This window comes from Aedes aegypti, chromosome 3 (genome assembly GCF_002204515.2).
Source record: "Aedes aegypti strain LVP_AGWG chromosome 3, AaegL5.0 Primary Assembly, whole genome shotgun sequence".
Taxonomy (NCBI): Eukaryota; Metazoa; Arthropoda; class Insecta; order Diptera; family Culicidae; genus Aedes; species Aedes aegypti.
Window position 1 is genome coordinate 124,368,209 of NC_035109.1, and position 17,373 is coordinate 124,385,581.

General features: G+C 33.1%; 1 protein-coding gene across 14 annotated transcripts in view; it reads left to right on the plus strand.

Moving 5' to 3' along the window:
• The window catches only part of LOC5575783, a 336,132-nt gene that overhangs the window by 239,168 nt on the left and 79,591 nt on the right, over window positions 1-17,373 (plus strand). For all 14 annotated transcript variants that reach the window (XM_021855894.1, XM_021855898.1, XM_021855899.1 and 11 more), the window contains one exon: window positions 14,968-15,200. In XM_021855894.1, the coding sequence (XP_021711586.1) occupies window positions 14,968-15,200 (233 nt within the window). The remainder of the gene's footprint in view (window positions 1-14,967; window positions 15,201-17,373) is intronic.

Sequence of the window (17,373 nt, forward strand, 5' to 3'; positions counted from 1 at the left end):
ATTTAAGAACTTCTTCAACTTAAGAATTCTTAAACAGATTCTTTCAGAATTTTTTTTCCTGGTGATTCCTGGTGAAATAGGAATTCCTCAAAGTATTTCTCCTAGTATTTCTTCCGAAATTCATTATAAAAATGCTCAAGGGTCTCTCCTACGAAATTTCTTCAGGAGTTTTTCCATGGAATTCCTCCAAAAATTCCACTAGGAATTCTTCCTATTAAAAAATCTAGCGATTCTGCTAGGAACTCCTCCACAGATTCCTCCAGAAAATTCTTCAGTGAATAATCAACATTCTTCCAAGAATTTTCTATACGATTTTCCCTATAAAACCTTCAGAACTACTTGTCGAGATTTACTTCAGGAACTCTTCCAGTATTTCTCCAAAGAATCAAGTAATGCATCCAGGTGTTCCACCTAGAACTCCTCCATGGATTCCACCAGGAAGCCTTCAGGGATTAAATAAGAAATACTGCGAAATAAATCACCAAACCTTCTTGCACGGGATTATACAGTCAACTCTCTATTGAACTCGATATTGAATGGATCATCGAGTTAGGGAGGTTTCTAGTTTCAGAACACAAATCCACGGCAACTGTGATCTAAGGAAATATCGAGTTAGCCATGACAACCAACTTTTACAATGATTCTCTAATCGAGATCAGGCATTGAAGAAGTGAGCGATCATAGTGAGCATGAGCTTTGCGCAATCATAGCGACCATGGTCTGTGAGCAAACTGTGCCACTCAATCAAATTCCAGCTTGCGATTATGAGCGATCACTGTTGCAGTAAACAATGAGCTTGAAATATCACTTAGCAACAGTGATTCAACACCAAAGCGTATCAGTATCATGGAAGCAAACCAAATGTCACAGTAAAAATTAATGTTAGGAGCATCATTGTTCGACGTTTTGCAAAAATCTGTCTTACTAAAGTGGTATCAACAAGATTACCTGTAAGACAGTCGTGTCCTCTATAACCCTCAACAGCACCAAGCGGGTGTCATGCTTTTCTCAGACTGCGTGAACAGTAATGATGCAAACAATCTTAGTATAAAAAAGGCACGGTCATCAACCAATATTACTCCGTGTCTTCAATGCAGTTGCACCCCACTTTCTACAGCGCGACGCAAAGATACACGCATCACATAGGGAACCGAGTCATATTCTTGGCACTTTGGATTTACCTCGGCAGGGAGTTTTTTGAAAACTTTTGGGATCATGTTTGGCATTAAGATGCGTCGTCCAGAAGTGCATTCTTTTGCAGAACTTAAAATAATTCCGCCAGCAAATACCCCCTTGCCAAAGTGAATCATGTTCTCAAGCAGTTTTTTACTGCAATGAATAGTGTTATGTACCACACTATGGTCTAGAAAAAAATGTATTTAAGAACTGTTAAACCATACAGCAACAAAATGCCAATGTCTTACCGAATGAAGCTAATTTATCCAACACGTATATAACTCTAGAGCACTGTCATTTGAAAACAAAAAATTCCTCAATGCACTTCAATTCGGTCAAAACTGCCGTGATCAGTTGATTTCTGTTCTTTAATGAATGTTCGAATCCTCTGAGCAGAATCTCAAATAGAGAAACTTAAAAGTAGATGGAGTACCGTGTATCCTTTTAATTCCGCTCCCAAATGCTTATCTTTGACAGATACGCGTATTTCGACTACCACTTGCAGTCTTCGAGATAAGGAATATGGAATAAGGGAAAGTTGTCTGTACCAGGAATTACTTAAGAGATTCCACTTGGACTTTTTTGTTAGAGATTCCTCCAGGAAATCTTTCTGGAATTCTTCATGAGACTCAAATTCCTACAGACTTTCTTCTAAAGATTCCTCCTGCTATCAATATTTTTTTTTAGGAGGAATGCCTCGTCGATGCTTTGTTGGAAGCTTTCTGATGGAATATCTAGTGTAGAGAAAGAAAAAAATCCTGGTTGAATCCTTCTTGGAATTCTTGCTAGATTCTCTCGCAGAAATATAGGTAATTTTTCTGAAAAATGAATCTCGTGGACTCTTTGGAAAAAATAGGTTATTGACCTGGAGCAATGGTACAAGCTTCGATGGTTGTTCAGGCCTGAAAACTTTGAAAAAACTTCTGGAAAAATTCTGATGAAATTAGCAGCGTTACCCCTGGAACAACTCCTGGTGGAATTCCTCAGAAAATCTCCTCTCTTTAAAAATTACCTATCCAAATTTATCTGAAGTACTTGAAAGTTTTCGTAAAGGAAATCCTGGAGAATTATCTGCGTAAATTCCAGTTCCCAAGAGGAATATGAACTCCTTAGAGGAAATCCTAGCGGAATTCTCGAAGGAATTCCTGGTGGAATCCCAGAAGAAATGCCTTTTTTAAAACACCTTTCCGGTGTTATAGAGTCACTTGAAGATGTAAAGAGGGATTTCCTAATTGCCTTCCTTACGAAATTTCGATGGTGAAATCTTTATATGAAATTTTTGGTTAAATCCCTGGAGTAAAACCTTAAGGGGGAGTTTGTTAAGAAATTACGGGAGGAAACTCTTGAGGAATTCCGAGATTACTTTCTTGAGGAATTTCGGGTGGTACTCCTTGATGAAATCCGGGAGGAATCCATTGCAAAACTCCGGGAGGGATCGATAAAGAAACTCAAAGAAGAACTTCTTATGGAATCCATGCAAAAACTCCTAACGAAATCTCTAGAATAATTCCTGCTGAAATCCTTAGAGGAGCTACTTCTGTAACCCCAAGTAGAACTTCTGATGTAATTTCTGGAAGAATACCTGAAGGAATCTTTGAATGAATCCCTCATGGGATCCGTATAGGAGATTCCTGAGGAACTCCATATGAAATCCTTTGAATAAATCCTCATTCAAATCCCTGAAGAAGTTCTGATATAATTATAATACCAAATGGAGTTTCTGATGGAATCTTCAGAGGAACTTCTGGAAGAACCTCTATAGGAATTCCAGGCGGAATCTCTGAAGCAGCTCCTGATGAAATTTCTAGATGAACTTCTTATGGAATTCCTGGAGGAATTCCTGATAGAATCCCTATCGGAATTCCTAATGAAATCTATACAAAAACTTCTGTGTCTCTCAGCGGAATTCCTGATAGAATCTCTAGATAAACTCTTGATAGAATCCCTGTAAGAATTCCAGGTGGGTTCTTTAAAGGAAGTCTTTATGGAATCCCTAGATGAATTTCTGATGAAATCCTTAGAATAACTTCTAGTGGAATCTCTGAAAGAACTTCTTATGTAATCCCTGGAGGAACTGTTGACGGAATCCTTGATGGAATTCTTAATGATATTCCTAAAGGAGTTTCTGATTAAATAATTGAAGAAACTCCTGATAACTCCTGACGGAATCTCTAGAAACTCCATATTAAATCCCTATAGCAATTCTTGATTTGATTTGTATTCTTGAAAAAGTTCTGATATAATCACAAGAGAAATTCCAGGTGGAATTTTTAAAGGAAATCCTAATGGAATCCCCAGAGGAACTTCTAAAGGAAACTATGTAGGAATTTCAGTTGGAATCTCTGAAAGAACTCCTTCCTGAAAGAACTTCTGATAGAATCACTAGACGTGTTTTTAATGAAATTCCTTGAGGAATTCTTTATAGAATCCCTATAGGAACTCCTAAAGGAATCCTTGGTGTGGCTCCTCCTAATGAATTCCAAAGAAGAGCTCCTGTGTCTTCCAGAGTAAATCTTGATAGAATCTCTATATGAGGAATATATGATATATGATGGAATTCCTGTAGGAACTCCAAATAAAATTACTAGAAGAAATCTTGATATAATATTTGGATGAATTTCTTGTGAAATCTCTGAAGGATTCCTTATGGAATTCCTGGAGAAATTCCTGATGAAATCTCAAGAACTCCTGTATGTAATCGCTATAGAAACTCCTGATGTTATACCTGGAAGAACTCCTGACGGAATCCATGGAGGAATGCTTAATGATATTCCTAAAGAAGTTTCTGATGGAATAATCGGAGGAACTCCTGATAATTTCCTGCGAAAGACTCCGGACAGAATTCCTAGACGAACTCCTGATAGAATCCCAGAAGGAATTCCAGGTGGAATTTCTGAAAGTACTCCTCCTGAATTACTACTTCTGAATTCCTTTAGGAACTTCTGATGGTATCCCTGGAGGAACTATTGACGGAAAACTTGGAGGAATTCCTAAAAATGTACCAGATGAAATCATTGCCAAATTCCATATGAAATCCATTGAAGAAAACCTTATGGAATTCCTTGAGGAACTCTTGATATAATCTCTGGAGAAATTCCAGATGGAATATCTTCAGGAATTTCTGATAGAATCCCTGGAGGAACGCCTGTAGGAACTCATGATGGAATCCTTGGAATGATTCCTGATAAGAATCCTGAATGGACTTTCAATGGAATCCCTGGAGGAAATCCTTATGAAATCATTAGAAGAACACCTGATTCAAATTCTGGAGGAATTCCAAGTGAAATCTCTGAAGGAAATCCTGGTGGAATCAATGGAGGAACTTCTGATGAAATCCCTAGAAGAACTTTGGAGAGCATAGATAATTCGTTAAAGGACTTCTGATGGAATCATTGGAGGAATCCAATGCCTAGCCCGAGAGCGCATTATTTTTAAAGTATTGAAATAGCACACTACACTAGCCAGCAACTGCGCTGGCTGAGGTTTCTATTGTGTGGGCTTCCAATGGGTCGCGACGTTTTCAATATATATATATATATATATATATATATATATATATATATATATATATATATATATATATATATATATATATATATATATATATATATATATATATATATATATATATATATATATATAGAAAGCGTTGTGTTTGGATGGGCATCTAATTCTTCCGAAAGAAGTGCACTTTGCGAAAAAGGACCACGTAATTATTGAGCTGAAATCGAATTCAGATTAACTTCTGCGTTCATGGGTCCTCTCATGGCGTAGGGGTTACGCGCTCTAACTAGGGGAGGGATAAATTTGAATTTGAAATTTGAAATTTGAAATTTGAAATTTGAAATTTGAAATTTGAAATTTGAAATTTGAAATTTGAAATTTGAAATTTGAAATTTGAAATTTGAAATTTGAAATTTGAAATTTGAAATTTGAAATTTGAAATTTGAAATTTGAAATTTGAAATTTGAAATTTGAAATTTGAAATTTGAAATTTGAAATTTGAAATTTGAAATTTGAAATTTGAAATTTGAAATTTGAAATTTGAAATTTGAAATTTGAAATTTGAAATTTGAAATTTGAAATTTGAAATTTGAAATTTGAAATTTGAAATTTGAAATTTGAAATTTGAAATTTGAAATTTGAAATTTGAAATTTGAAATTTGAAATTTGAAATTTGAAATTTGAAATTTGAAATTTGAAATTTGAAATTTGAAATTTGAAATTTGAAATTTGAAATTTGAAATTTGAAATTTGAAATTTGAAATTTGAAATTTGAAATTTGAAATTTGAAATTTGAAATTTGAAATTTGAAATTTGAAATTTGAAATTTGAAATTTGAAATTTGAAATTTGAAATTTGAAATTTGAAATTTGAAATTTGAAATTTGAAATTTGAAATTTGAAATTTGAAATTTGAAATTTGAAATTTGAAATTTGAAATTTGAAATTTGAAATTTGAAATATGAAATTTGAAATTTGAAATTTGAAATTTGAAATTAAAAATTTGAAATTTGAAATTTGAAATTTGAAATTTGAAATTTGAAATTTGAAATTTGAAATTTGAAATTTGAACAACAGTAACATGAACAACAGTAACATGATTGGAGAGCATAGATAATTCGTTAAAGGACTTCTGATGGAATCTTTGGAGGAATCCAATGACTAGCCCGAGAGCGCATTATTTTTAAAGTATTGAAATAGCACACTCCACTAGCCAGCAACTGCGCTGGCTGAGGTTTCTATTGTGTGGGCTTCCAATGGGTCGCGACGTTCTCAATATATACAGGTCGGACTCGATTATCCGGAGTGTCGATTTTTTTTTCACTCCGGATAATCGAATTTTCCGGATAATCGAATCACTAAGAAAAATATTGAAATCTTTGATAAAAGAACTTCAATATTATCTTTTTTCGTAATTTTATTCATATGATGCGGTGGTGTAGCCAGAAATTTTTTATAGGAACAGTAGGGGCCTTTACAAGAAAAACAAATTTTTGACCAGCATACACAGAAAACCACTTTTTCAAACGCCTCCTTTCTCAAATGCGTTCTAAACTGCAAAATCATTCATATTGTATATGACAATACCAAATTATCTCAGATTTATGCATTAAAATTGAAAAACAAGAACATCAAAAAACAAATTCCGGATAATCGAGTCTAAAATTCCGGATAATCGAATCCCGGATAATCGAGTCCCCGGATAATCGAGTCTCCGGATAATCGAGTCCGACCTGTATATAGAAAGCGTTGTGTTTGTATGGGCATCTAATTCTTCCGAAAGAAGTGCACTTTGCGAAAAAGGACCACGTAATTATTGAGCTAAAATCTAATTCAGATTAACTTCTGCGTTCATGAGTCCTCTCATGGCGTAGGGGTAACGCGTCCTAACTAGAGATCAGGGAGGGATAAAATTTGAAATTTGAAATTTGAAATTTGAAATTTGAAATTTGAAATTTGAAATTTGAAATTTGAAATTTGAAATTTGAAATTTGAAATTTGAAATTTGAAATTTGAAATTTGAAATTTGAAATTTGAAATTTGAAATTTGAAATTTGAAATTTGAAATTTGAAATTTGAAATTTGAAATTTGAAATTTGAAATTTGAAATTTGAAATTTGAAATTTGAAATTTGAAATTTGAAATTTGAAATTTGAAATTTGAAATTTGAAATTTGAAATTTGAAATTTGAAATTTGAAATTTGAAATTTGAAATTTGAAATTTGAAATTTGAATTTGAAATTTTTGAAATTTGAAATTTTTGAAATTTTGAAATTTTGAAATTTCAAATTTCATTGAAATTTGAAATTTGAAATTTGAAATTTGAAATTTGAAATTTGAAATTTGAAATTTGAAATTTGAAATTTGAAATTTGAAATTTGAAATTTGAAATTTGAAATTTGAAATTTGAAATTTGAAATTTGAAATTTGAAATTTGAAATTTGAAATTTGAAATTTGAAATTTGAAATTTGAAATTTGAAATTTGAAATATGAAATTTGAAATTTGAAATTTGAAATTTGAAATTAAAAATTTGAAATTTGAAATTTGAAATTTGAAATTTGAAATTTGAAATTTGAAATTTGAAATTTGAAATTTGAAATTTGAAATTTGAAATTTGAACAACAGTAACATGAACAACAGTAACATGATTGGAGAGCATAGATAATTCGTTAAAGGACTTCTGATGGAATCTTTGGAGGAATCCAATGACTAGCCCGAGAGCGCATTATTTTTAAAGTATTGAAATAGCACACTCCACTAGCCAGCAACTGCGCTGGCTGAGGTTTCTATTGTGTGGGCTTCCAATGGGTCGCGACGTTCTCAATATATACAGGTCGGACTCGATTATCCGGAGTGTCGATTTTTTTTTCACTCCGGATAATCGAATTTTCCGGATAATCGAATCACTAAGAAAAATATTGAAATCTTTGATAAAAGAACTTCAATATTATCTTTTTTCGTAATTTTATTCATATGATGCGGTGGTGTAGCCAGAAATTTTTTATAGGAACAGTAGGGGCCTTTACAAGAAAAACAAATTTTTGACCAGCATACACAGAAAACCACTTTTTCAAACGCCTCCTTTCTCAAATGCGTTCTAAACTGCAAAATCATTCATATTGTATATGACAATACCAAATTATCTCAGATTTATGCATTAAAATTGAAAAACAAGAACATCAAAAAACAAATTCCGGATAATCGAGTCTAAAATTCCGGATAATCGAATCCCGGATAATCGAGTCCCCGGATAATCGAGTCTCCGGATAATCGAGTCCGACCTGTATATAGAAAGCGTTGTGTTTGTATGGGCATCTAATTCTTCCGAAAGAAGTGCACTTTGCGAAAAAGGACCACGTAATTATTGAGCTAAAATCTAATTCAGATTAACTTCTGCGTTCATGAGTCCTCTCATGGCGTAGGGGTAACGCGTCCTAACTAGAGATCAGGGAGGGATAAAATTTGAAATTTGAAATTTGAAATTTGAAATTTGAAATTTGAAATTTGAAATTTGAAATTTGAAATTTGAAATTTGAATTTGAAATTTGAAATTTGAAATTTGAAATTTGAAATTTGAAATTTGAAATTTGAAATTTGAAATTTGAAATTTGAAATTTGAAATTTGAAATTTGAAATTTGAAATTTGAAATTTGAAATTTGAAATTTGAAATTTGAAATTTGAAATTTGAAATTTGAAATTTGAAATTTGAAATTTGAAATTTGAAATTTGAAATTTGAAATTTGAAATTTGAAATTTGAAATTTGAAATTTGAAATTTGAAATTTGAAATTTGAAATTTGAAATTTGAAATTTGAAATTTGAAATTTGAAATTTGAAATTTGAAATTTGAAATTTGAAATTTGAAATTTGAAATTTGAAATTTGAAATTTGAAATTTGAAATTTGAAATTTGAAATTTGAAATTTGAAATTTGAAATTTTTGAAATTTGAAATTTTGAAATTTTGAAATTTTTGAAATTTCAAATTTCAAATTTCAAATTTCAAATTTCAAATTTGAAATTTGAAATTTGAAATTTGAAATTTGAAATTTGAAATTTGAAATTTGAAATTTGAAATTTGAAATTTGAAATTTGAAATTTGAAATTGAAATTTGAAATTTGAAATTTGAAATTTGAAATTTGAAATTTGAAATTTGAAATTTGAAATTTGAAATTTGAAATTTGAAATTTGAAATTTGAAATTTGAAATTTGAAATTTGAAATTTGAAATTTGAACAACAGTAACATGAACAACAGTAACATGATTGGAGAGCATAGATAATTCGTTAAAGGACTTCTGATGGAATCTTTGGAGGAATCCAATGACTAGCCCGAGAGCGCATTATTTTTAAAGTATTGAAATAGCACACTACACTAGCCAGCAACTGCGCTGGCTGAGGTTTCTATTGTGTGGGCTTCCAATGGGTCGCGACGTTCTCAATATATATATAGAAAGCGTTGTGTTTGTATGGGCATCTAATTCTTCCGAAAGAAGTGCACTTTGCGAAAAAGGACCACGTAATTATTGAGCTAAAATCTAATTCAGATTAACTTCTGCGTTCATGAGTCCTCTCATGGCGTAGGGGTAACGCGTCCTAACTAGAGATCAGGGAGGGATAAAATTTGAAATTTGAAATTTGAAATTTGAAATTGAAATTTGAAATTTGAAATTTGAAATTTGAAATTTGAAATTTGAAATTTGAAATTTGAAATTTGAAATTTGAAATTTGAAATTTGAAATTTGAAATTTGAAATTTGAAATTTGAAATTTGAAATTTGAAATTTGAAATTTGAAATTTGAAATTTGAAATTTGAAATTTGAAATTTGAAATTTGAAATTTGAAATTTGAAATTTGAAAATTTGAAATTTGAAATTTGAAATTTGAAATTTGAAAATTTGAAATTTGAAATTTGAAATTTGAAATTTGAAATTTGAATTTGAAATTTGAAATTTGAAATTTGAAAATTTGAAATTTGAAATTTGAAATTTGAAATTTGAAATTTGAAATTTGAAATTTTGAAATTTGAAATTTGAAATTTGAAATTTGAAATTTGAAATTTGAAATTTGAAATTTGAAATTTGAAATTTGAAATTTGAAATTTGAAATTTTGAAATTTGAAATTTGAAATTTGAAATTTGAAATTTGAAATTTGAAATTTGAAATTTGAAATTTGAAATTTGAAATTTGAAATTTGAAATTTGAAATTTGAAATTTGAAATTTGAAATTTGAAATTTGAAATTTGAAATTTGAAATTTGAAATTTGAAATTTGAAAATTTGAAATTATTGAAATTTGAAATTTGAAATTTGAAATTTGAAATTTGAAATTTGAAATTTGAAATTTGAAATTTGAAATTTGAAATTTGAAATTTGAAATTTGAAATTTGAAATTTGAAATTTGAAATTTGAAATTTGAAATTTGAAATTTGAAATTTGAAATTTGAAATTTGAAATTTGAAATTTGAAATTTGAAATTTGAAATTTGAACAACAGTAACATGAACAACAGTAACATGATTGGAGAGCATAGATAATTCGTTGAAGGACTTCTGATGGAATCTTTGGAGGAATCCAATGACTAGCCCGAGAGCGCATTATTTTTAAAAGTATTGAAATAGCACACTACACTAGCCAGCAACTGCGCTGGCTGAGGTTTCTATTGTGTGGGCTTCCAATGGGTCGCGACGTTCTCAATATATATATAGAAAGCGTTGTGTTTGTATGGGCATCTAATTCTTCCGAAAGAAGTGCACTTTGCGAAAAAGGACCACGTAATTATTGAGCTAAAATCTAATTCAGATTAACTTCTGCGTTCATGAGTCCTCTCATGGCGTAGGGGTAACGCGTCCTAACTAGAGATCAGGGAGGGATAAAATTTGAAATTTGAAATTTGAGATTTGAAATTTGAAATTTGAAATTTGAAATTTGAAATTTGAAATTTGAAATTTGAAATTTGAAATTTGAAATTTGAAATTTGAAATTTGAAATTTGAAATTTGAAATTTGAAATTTGAAATTTGAAATTTGAAATTTGAAATTTGAAATTTGAAATTTGAAATTTGAAATTTGAAATTTCAAAAATGGTGCTTCATGGTTACATGATTTTTTAGGAGGGCGATGACCATGGACGTAGCCAGTTTTTTTTTATTAGGGGCTCCCCCCTCCCTTATTTTGGTAACATCGATTTTTAATACTTAATAAAATGCATTGCCATTGCCCCCTCCGGCTACGCCCATGCGTGCATGCCATCAATCATCATCATCAATTTTAATGAAAACGTGATAAAACATGACGATAACAATTTTTTGACAAATTTAAAATAGGCTGACAAAATCGGGTCAAAAAGCTGACAAAATCGGAGGTAGACAAAATCGGGGGCAGACAAAATCGGGGGCAGACAAAATCGGGGGCTGACAAAATCGGGGGCTGATAAAATCGGGTCAGTACTGTAAATGGTTTAAGGTGCGTATGTTTTCATCGTATTCATGATTCCAGATGATAACCTCATGACCGAAATTGCCATTTTTCATATCAAACATAAGAATCGTATCAAAAAACATTAAAAATCGGAAACGACAGATAACTAAAGAAATTAATAGTTCTTATGTTTTCATGAATTGAATTCATGGTTCCAGCATACATACTTCATAATTTGACACTTTTCTTAGCTAAATATTGAAAACGTAACGTACACATTGCGTTACTGTTACCATGATTCATAACTTCATGGCTTTGGGTCATGGTGTATTTAAAAAAAATGTTTCTCCTTTCTCCCAAAATCATGACGTTTTCTTTCTAATTAGAATACCCGTGAGGGTATCAGCTTTCAAACGATAAGTTAACGAGTGTATGTATAAAGGTTTTTTTTTTGTATAAGCCTAAACGATCGTTGAACTCATATCTTAGTAGAACTGAATTTCATGAAGCCGTATGGCTAATTGTTTTATTATTGAGGTTTTCAGCTCAAGACTAATCATCTCATGGTAAAAATGGTATTTATAAACTTTTGATGGATCGTCTGTCATTTACATTAAGAATCCATTTATCTTCTTCTTGGTATTACGTCCCATTTGGGACAGAGCCTGCTTCTCAGCTTAGCTTTCTTAGAGCACGTCCACAGTTATTAACTGAGAGCTCTCTTCGCCAAAGCTGCCATTATCGTATTCGTGTACCGTGTGGCAGGTACAATGATACTCAATGCCCAGTGAAGTTAAGGAAATTTCCATTACGAAAAGATCCTGAATCGCGGACGTTGCAACCAGTCTAATGAAGGCCATTTTTAAGACTCATGGGTGGAATATTTGACATCCGATTGGAATAACGAATCACCTTGCTAGACAATATAACGAAAGCAGTTTAAACCCAGATAAATCAAAACAATAAAAACTAACGTGATACATCGATGGTCTCTCCACAGATCACAGAATCAATCTGCCGATCCAATAGCGAAATCAATCAAAACAGTTAAGCTCTCGATCCTAACTCTGAAAACTTGATGTACACGTAATCGCATTGGGATAGTTTCCACCATTCAGCTTAGTTTTGTCCCAAATAATCCTGACAGTTTTATTTCTCATGGAGCGACATGGATAACGAATATTTTATATGAAAAAAAAAAGAAAGAACTTACATTCAGTTCCATGGTGGAGCTGTTTGTATTGTGAATGGCAGCAAGACAACAAAATGACGCTGCGGTGCCCAAAAATAGGGATCCAAAGAAGCTTAAGGTGGGGTACCGAATCACGTCAGAGTATTCGTCTAAGGTGACAATACTGATAACGATAATGTGAGCCATTTCTGGTTCAGTTCAAAGATTCATGTAGGATTCAAATGGAATATGTTGAACTAGTTAACAAAAGTTGTAGCCAGTGTCGGTTATAGGGACCGTACCTTAATCAACATTGCATAAGAATATCAATTTTCTGCTATCAAAGGAGCGTTTGTAAAATACGTTATTCCTTAATGAGCATGGATGCTAAGTACGACCTTAACACATTTTCAGACTTCAGCAAGCGTGAGCCGATATTCAAAAAATGCCATATTATCGTGACGTTACCACTGGACGCTCCCCACGTCTTTTTCTAGCAACAGTTCTCCACGCCAAGAGCAAGAAATCTGCCATCACCACTGTTTTCAATATTACTCCGGAGCCTGTAATGCGCTGCATCCGAAACGACTGGAACAACACTTCAGCCTTCACCATACCATGGAATATCTTCGTCAGCTAGCTAGCTATCTAGCTAGCTATCTAGCTAGCTATGTGCGGTGCACTCAAGAATTCACTATGTTCAAAGGCAGGAAATCGCGCTGCGGAAGACAGCTAGTGTGTCTCCTGGATACCGCTTTTCTTTCGCCTTTATTGGTCGGACAAATGGAGAAAAAAATAAAACACAGGAGATTCCACATTGCTCCATTTGTTGCTGGGAGCTTTCTCGACGTTTGGGATGTTTTACACGAGAATGGAGGATTTTGCTTTATATTTTTTTTGGGAAGAATATGTTGCTCCATCAAGAGTGCATGCTGTGGAAAAATAACAAAATCGATTGGGGCTAATATAAGTATCCGATTTACTAATACAGACAAAGACTTTTTGAACAATTAGTTAATTGAAGTTTCAAACACCATCCCTAACAGCTATTTGAGTAAGAAAAACATGAAGCACAAGATCTTGGGCGAAGAATATGGTAAAACTTGTTTTATTCTTGTACAATCATTTCATCAAGAAGTTGAAGCATTGAGAATATAGAAAATATACTATAGAAGATAGAAGATAGAAGATAGAAGATAGAAAGATAGAAGATAGAAGATAGAAGATAGAAGATAGAAGATAGAAGATAGAAGGATAGAAGATAGAAGATAGAAGATAGAAGATAGAAGATAGAAGATAGAAGATAGAAGATAGAAGATAGAAGATAGAAAAGATAGAAGATAGAAGATAGAAGATAGAAGATAGAAGATAGAGATAGAAGATAGAAGATAGAAGATAGAAGATAGAAGATAGAAGATAGAAGATAGAAGATAGAAGATAAGAAGATAGAAGATAGAAAGATAGAAGATAGAAGATAGAAGATAGAAGATAGAAGATAGAAGATAAAGATAGAAGATTGAAGATAAAGAAGATAGAAGATAGAAGGATAGAAGATAGAAGATAGAAGATAGAAGATAGAAGATAGAAGATAGAAGATAGAAGATAGAAGATAGAGATAGAAGATAGAAAGATAGAAGATAGAAGATAGAAGATAGAAGATAGAAGATAGAAGATAGAAGATAGAAGATAGAAGATAGAAGATAGAAGATAGAAGATAGAAGATAGAAGATAGAAGATAGAAGATAGAAGATAGAAGATAGAAGATAGAAGATAGAAGATAGAAGATAGAAGATAGAAGATAGAAGATAGAAGATAGAAGATAGAAGATAGAAGATAGAAGATAGAAGATAGAAGATAGAAGATAGAAGATAGAAGATAGAAGATAGAAGATAGAAGATAGAAGATAGAAGATAGAAGATAGAAGATAGAAGATAGAAGATAGAAGATAGAAGATAGAAGATAGAAGATAGAAGATAGAAGATAGAAGATAGAAGATAGAAGATAGAAGATAGAAGATAGAAGATAGAAGATAGAAGATAGAAGATAGAAGATAGAAGATAGAAGCTACTTGAAAAATTAAATAAAAACGGCTCGAAAAGTATTATATGATTAATGTATTGTATATTAGAAAACTGTATAGTATGCAAAAGCTTCTTCGAATTCGAATATTCTGTGTCATTAACAATAAATTTAAACTTTGATGTAACAACTTCATTCAATAACCGCTGTGTTGCAAACTGCCATCTTTAGTCAGAATTAGGAAAATTTAATTATAATATTAAAACAGCTATGCAACAAATATTTGCCACTCCATGATTGATTGTATTTACTTTAGAAATAAAAATTACTCACGTCGCGCCTTTGCTCTACTGAACAGCTCAATGTCACACCGGAGGAAGACGCCAACGATTCCGCAAATGAATTAAGTTCCCTTTAAGCAAATAGACATTCCGTTAATTTGATACCATTTTCAACATCGCTCATAAAACAGAAGAACATTTTGCCATGTAACTTGAGGAAGTAAAGTGCGCTCGAACATAACGATCCATCTGATAGAAAAAAAAAACTGTTCGATAAAATGTTCCCCATTCTACAAGACCACTCCACGAACACGATATCTCATCAAATTTATATTCTTCGTTTGTTCACACTTTTTTGAAATGTATATCTTTATTCCGTTCCTTCTTGCGCTCTTCCGCAGGATACTTCCCGCTGCAGTCCGAGTACTGCCTGGTGTGGATCTGCCTGGATGTGCTGTTTTGCACCGCGAGCATCATGCATCTGTGCACCATTTCCGTCGATCGATACCTGTCGCTGCGGTACCCGATGCGATTCGGGCGGAACAAGACCCGGAAACGGGTGGTACTGAAAATCAGCTTCGTATGGCTGCTATCGATTGCGATGAGTTTGCCATTAAGCCTAATGTACTCGCAGGTAAGTTCGGTGTGGCAGTCTATTTTATGCACCAATAAACAATTTAAAAAGCTTCATAGATGTTTAAGATCTGTCTCATAATGCAAGCAGTTATTTACCACTACACTTCGTGACATGCTCCATGTGTCAATTAAATCACTCTTTAACCCTAGTAAGGACTTTGGGAGTTTTTCAACCCATTTCAAAATGCAAATCAATATAACTTTTGATAGGAATAATCTGGATTGGGGCGGCCAATCTGGGCATATCGATGAATTTTCTCGGATTTATGTCCCAAAACCAAATGAATCTTTATGATTTGTAATGTATGCATGTCTTTTGCCAAAAGGATGGAAGGATGGTTCTTCTGATCCTTTTGAACACAAGAATGGCCACCGGAACCCGTATTATGGGATCACTAAGTTTTAGAACCAAAACTAGGCATGCGACGGCTCAATCTTCAGAATTTTGAATACCAGCAAATCTTCTAGTTCAATCATAGCTGCATGACCACTAGAGTGATGCAAATTTTGAAATGTTTGCTCCCCTTTGCTTAAACGATTTTAATGATGGTAAATAGCATCCTCCCAAAGTTTGAAGTGATTCGGAAGAAATTTGACTGTGCACACGCTATTTGAAGTTTATATGGAAATTACTATGGAAAACGCCAATCTTTTGTGTTCAGCCTTCTAACACGTCACCATAATTTTTTAGGTAAAAGTGAACCACTTTTTGATTGGACCTCACGATAAATTGTTATTCTTCATCATAAAGCTGGTTTGCATGTAGCATGCTTCACCAACTGTTCGGCAGGCAACAGCGGTGCTCCTGGCGGGAAGCATAGATCAAAGTAATCCAGGCTACTATGTTCTGCAGCGAAAAAGCAGTGTTGCTCTGAAAGTAATTGAATGATCATCTCAGCACGATTTGGACTTTGTTATCAATAATAACAAATAATCCTTACGTCCCATCGAAATGTAGTCTTCGGCAAAGTTGTAGCTGGGAAGTTTTCACATACCGTAAGGCGGGGTGACATTGATCCATAAGGGTGACTTTGGGCCAATATTTTTACAGCAAGCTAATGCCAGAACAATGTAAACAATATGTCAAGCTTAAAGAATACGTGATAAATAGCCAATAGACTGTCATACATTAGTTTTTGACGTTCCTGCTAGCCATTTCTTCCGAATCACTCCAAATTTTGGGAGGATCATTTTCATCATAATTGACATCGTTTAAGCATAGGGGAGCAAAAACTTCAAAATTTGCATCGGTCTAATGACCACTTTGGTTCTTCTTGCCCACCGAAATAACCCAGGAATGACCACCGGAAATACCTGTGGAGCATTTTCATATGCTTATAAAACCTTTTGTCGTTTGATGTGGGCTGCAATTGGTGGTGAAAATGGCAGTCTCAACTAAGGAGGGCGGGTTCTGTGTGTGCTGCTTCAATATACAGATCCAGGGTATGTCTGTTGGTTCACCCCCCAGACTTGGCTTTGAGTCAATTCGCAAATTAATTGCAAGTGGTCTCTGGAGGGATGATTCAGAATTTGCTGAAGTTAAGTTGTTCTTGGCGGAGAACTTCCGCTGTAGCCGCTCGTAGGCATTGCAATTATCTAATGGATGGTGTCATATTACTATAATTGCCAACTTCAATTGAGCTGTTAAATTCAGTTATTTAACACTTCAGTGATCACGCTGTTGCATTCTGTACGACACTGCGACCTCGATTGTCATATAAAAGAGCAGCAAGATGGTTTTTATAGTGGAAAACCGTGCGACAACTGGTTTGGCAATACTGTCTTTTACCCACTTTATGTATCTTACGTTTGCAACACTCATGCCTCGTAGTAAAAAGTAATAACAGAATAACTATTGATGTTCTCAGACATACCAGATCTGAACTCCTCAAATGTCAGAGATCACAAATTGGTTCCCAGTTTCCTCTCAATTAACTCCCAAGAGGTCCTAAAGAGTTTGGAAGGCTTTCAAGATTTCGAGGGATCCACCATCATCACGATTTGTGACTGAAATAAAAAAAATATATAACGAAGTTTAAAAGATTATTCGTTGAGCTTAATCGTTGAGCATGAGTAAAATTCATCACAACTTATTTGTTGTACAGTCAACTCTCCCTTACTCGATATTTCGTATCTCGATATCGCGTTAGAGAACCACAGTAAGAGTTGGT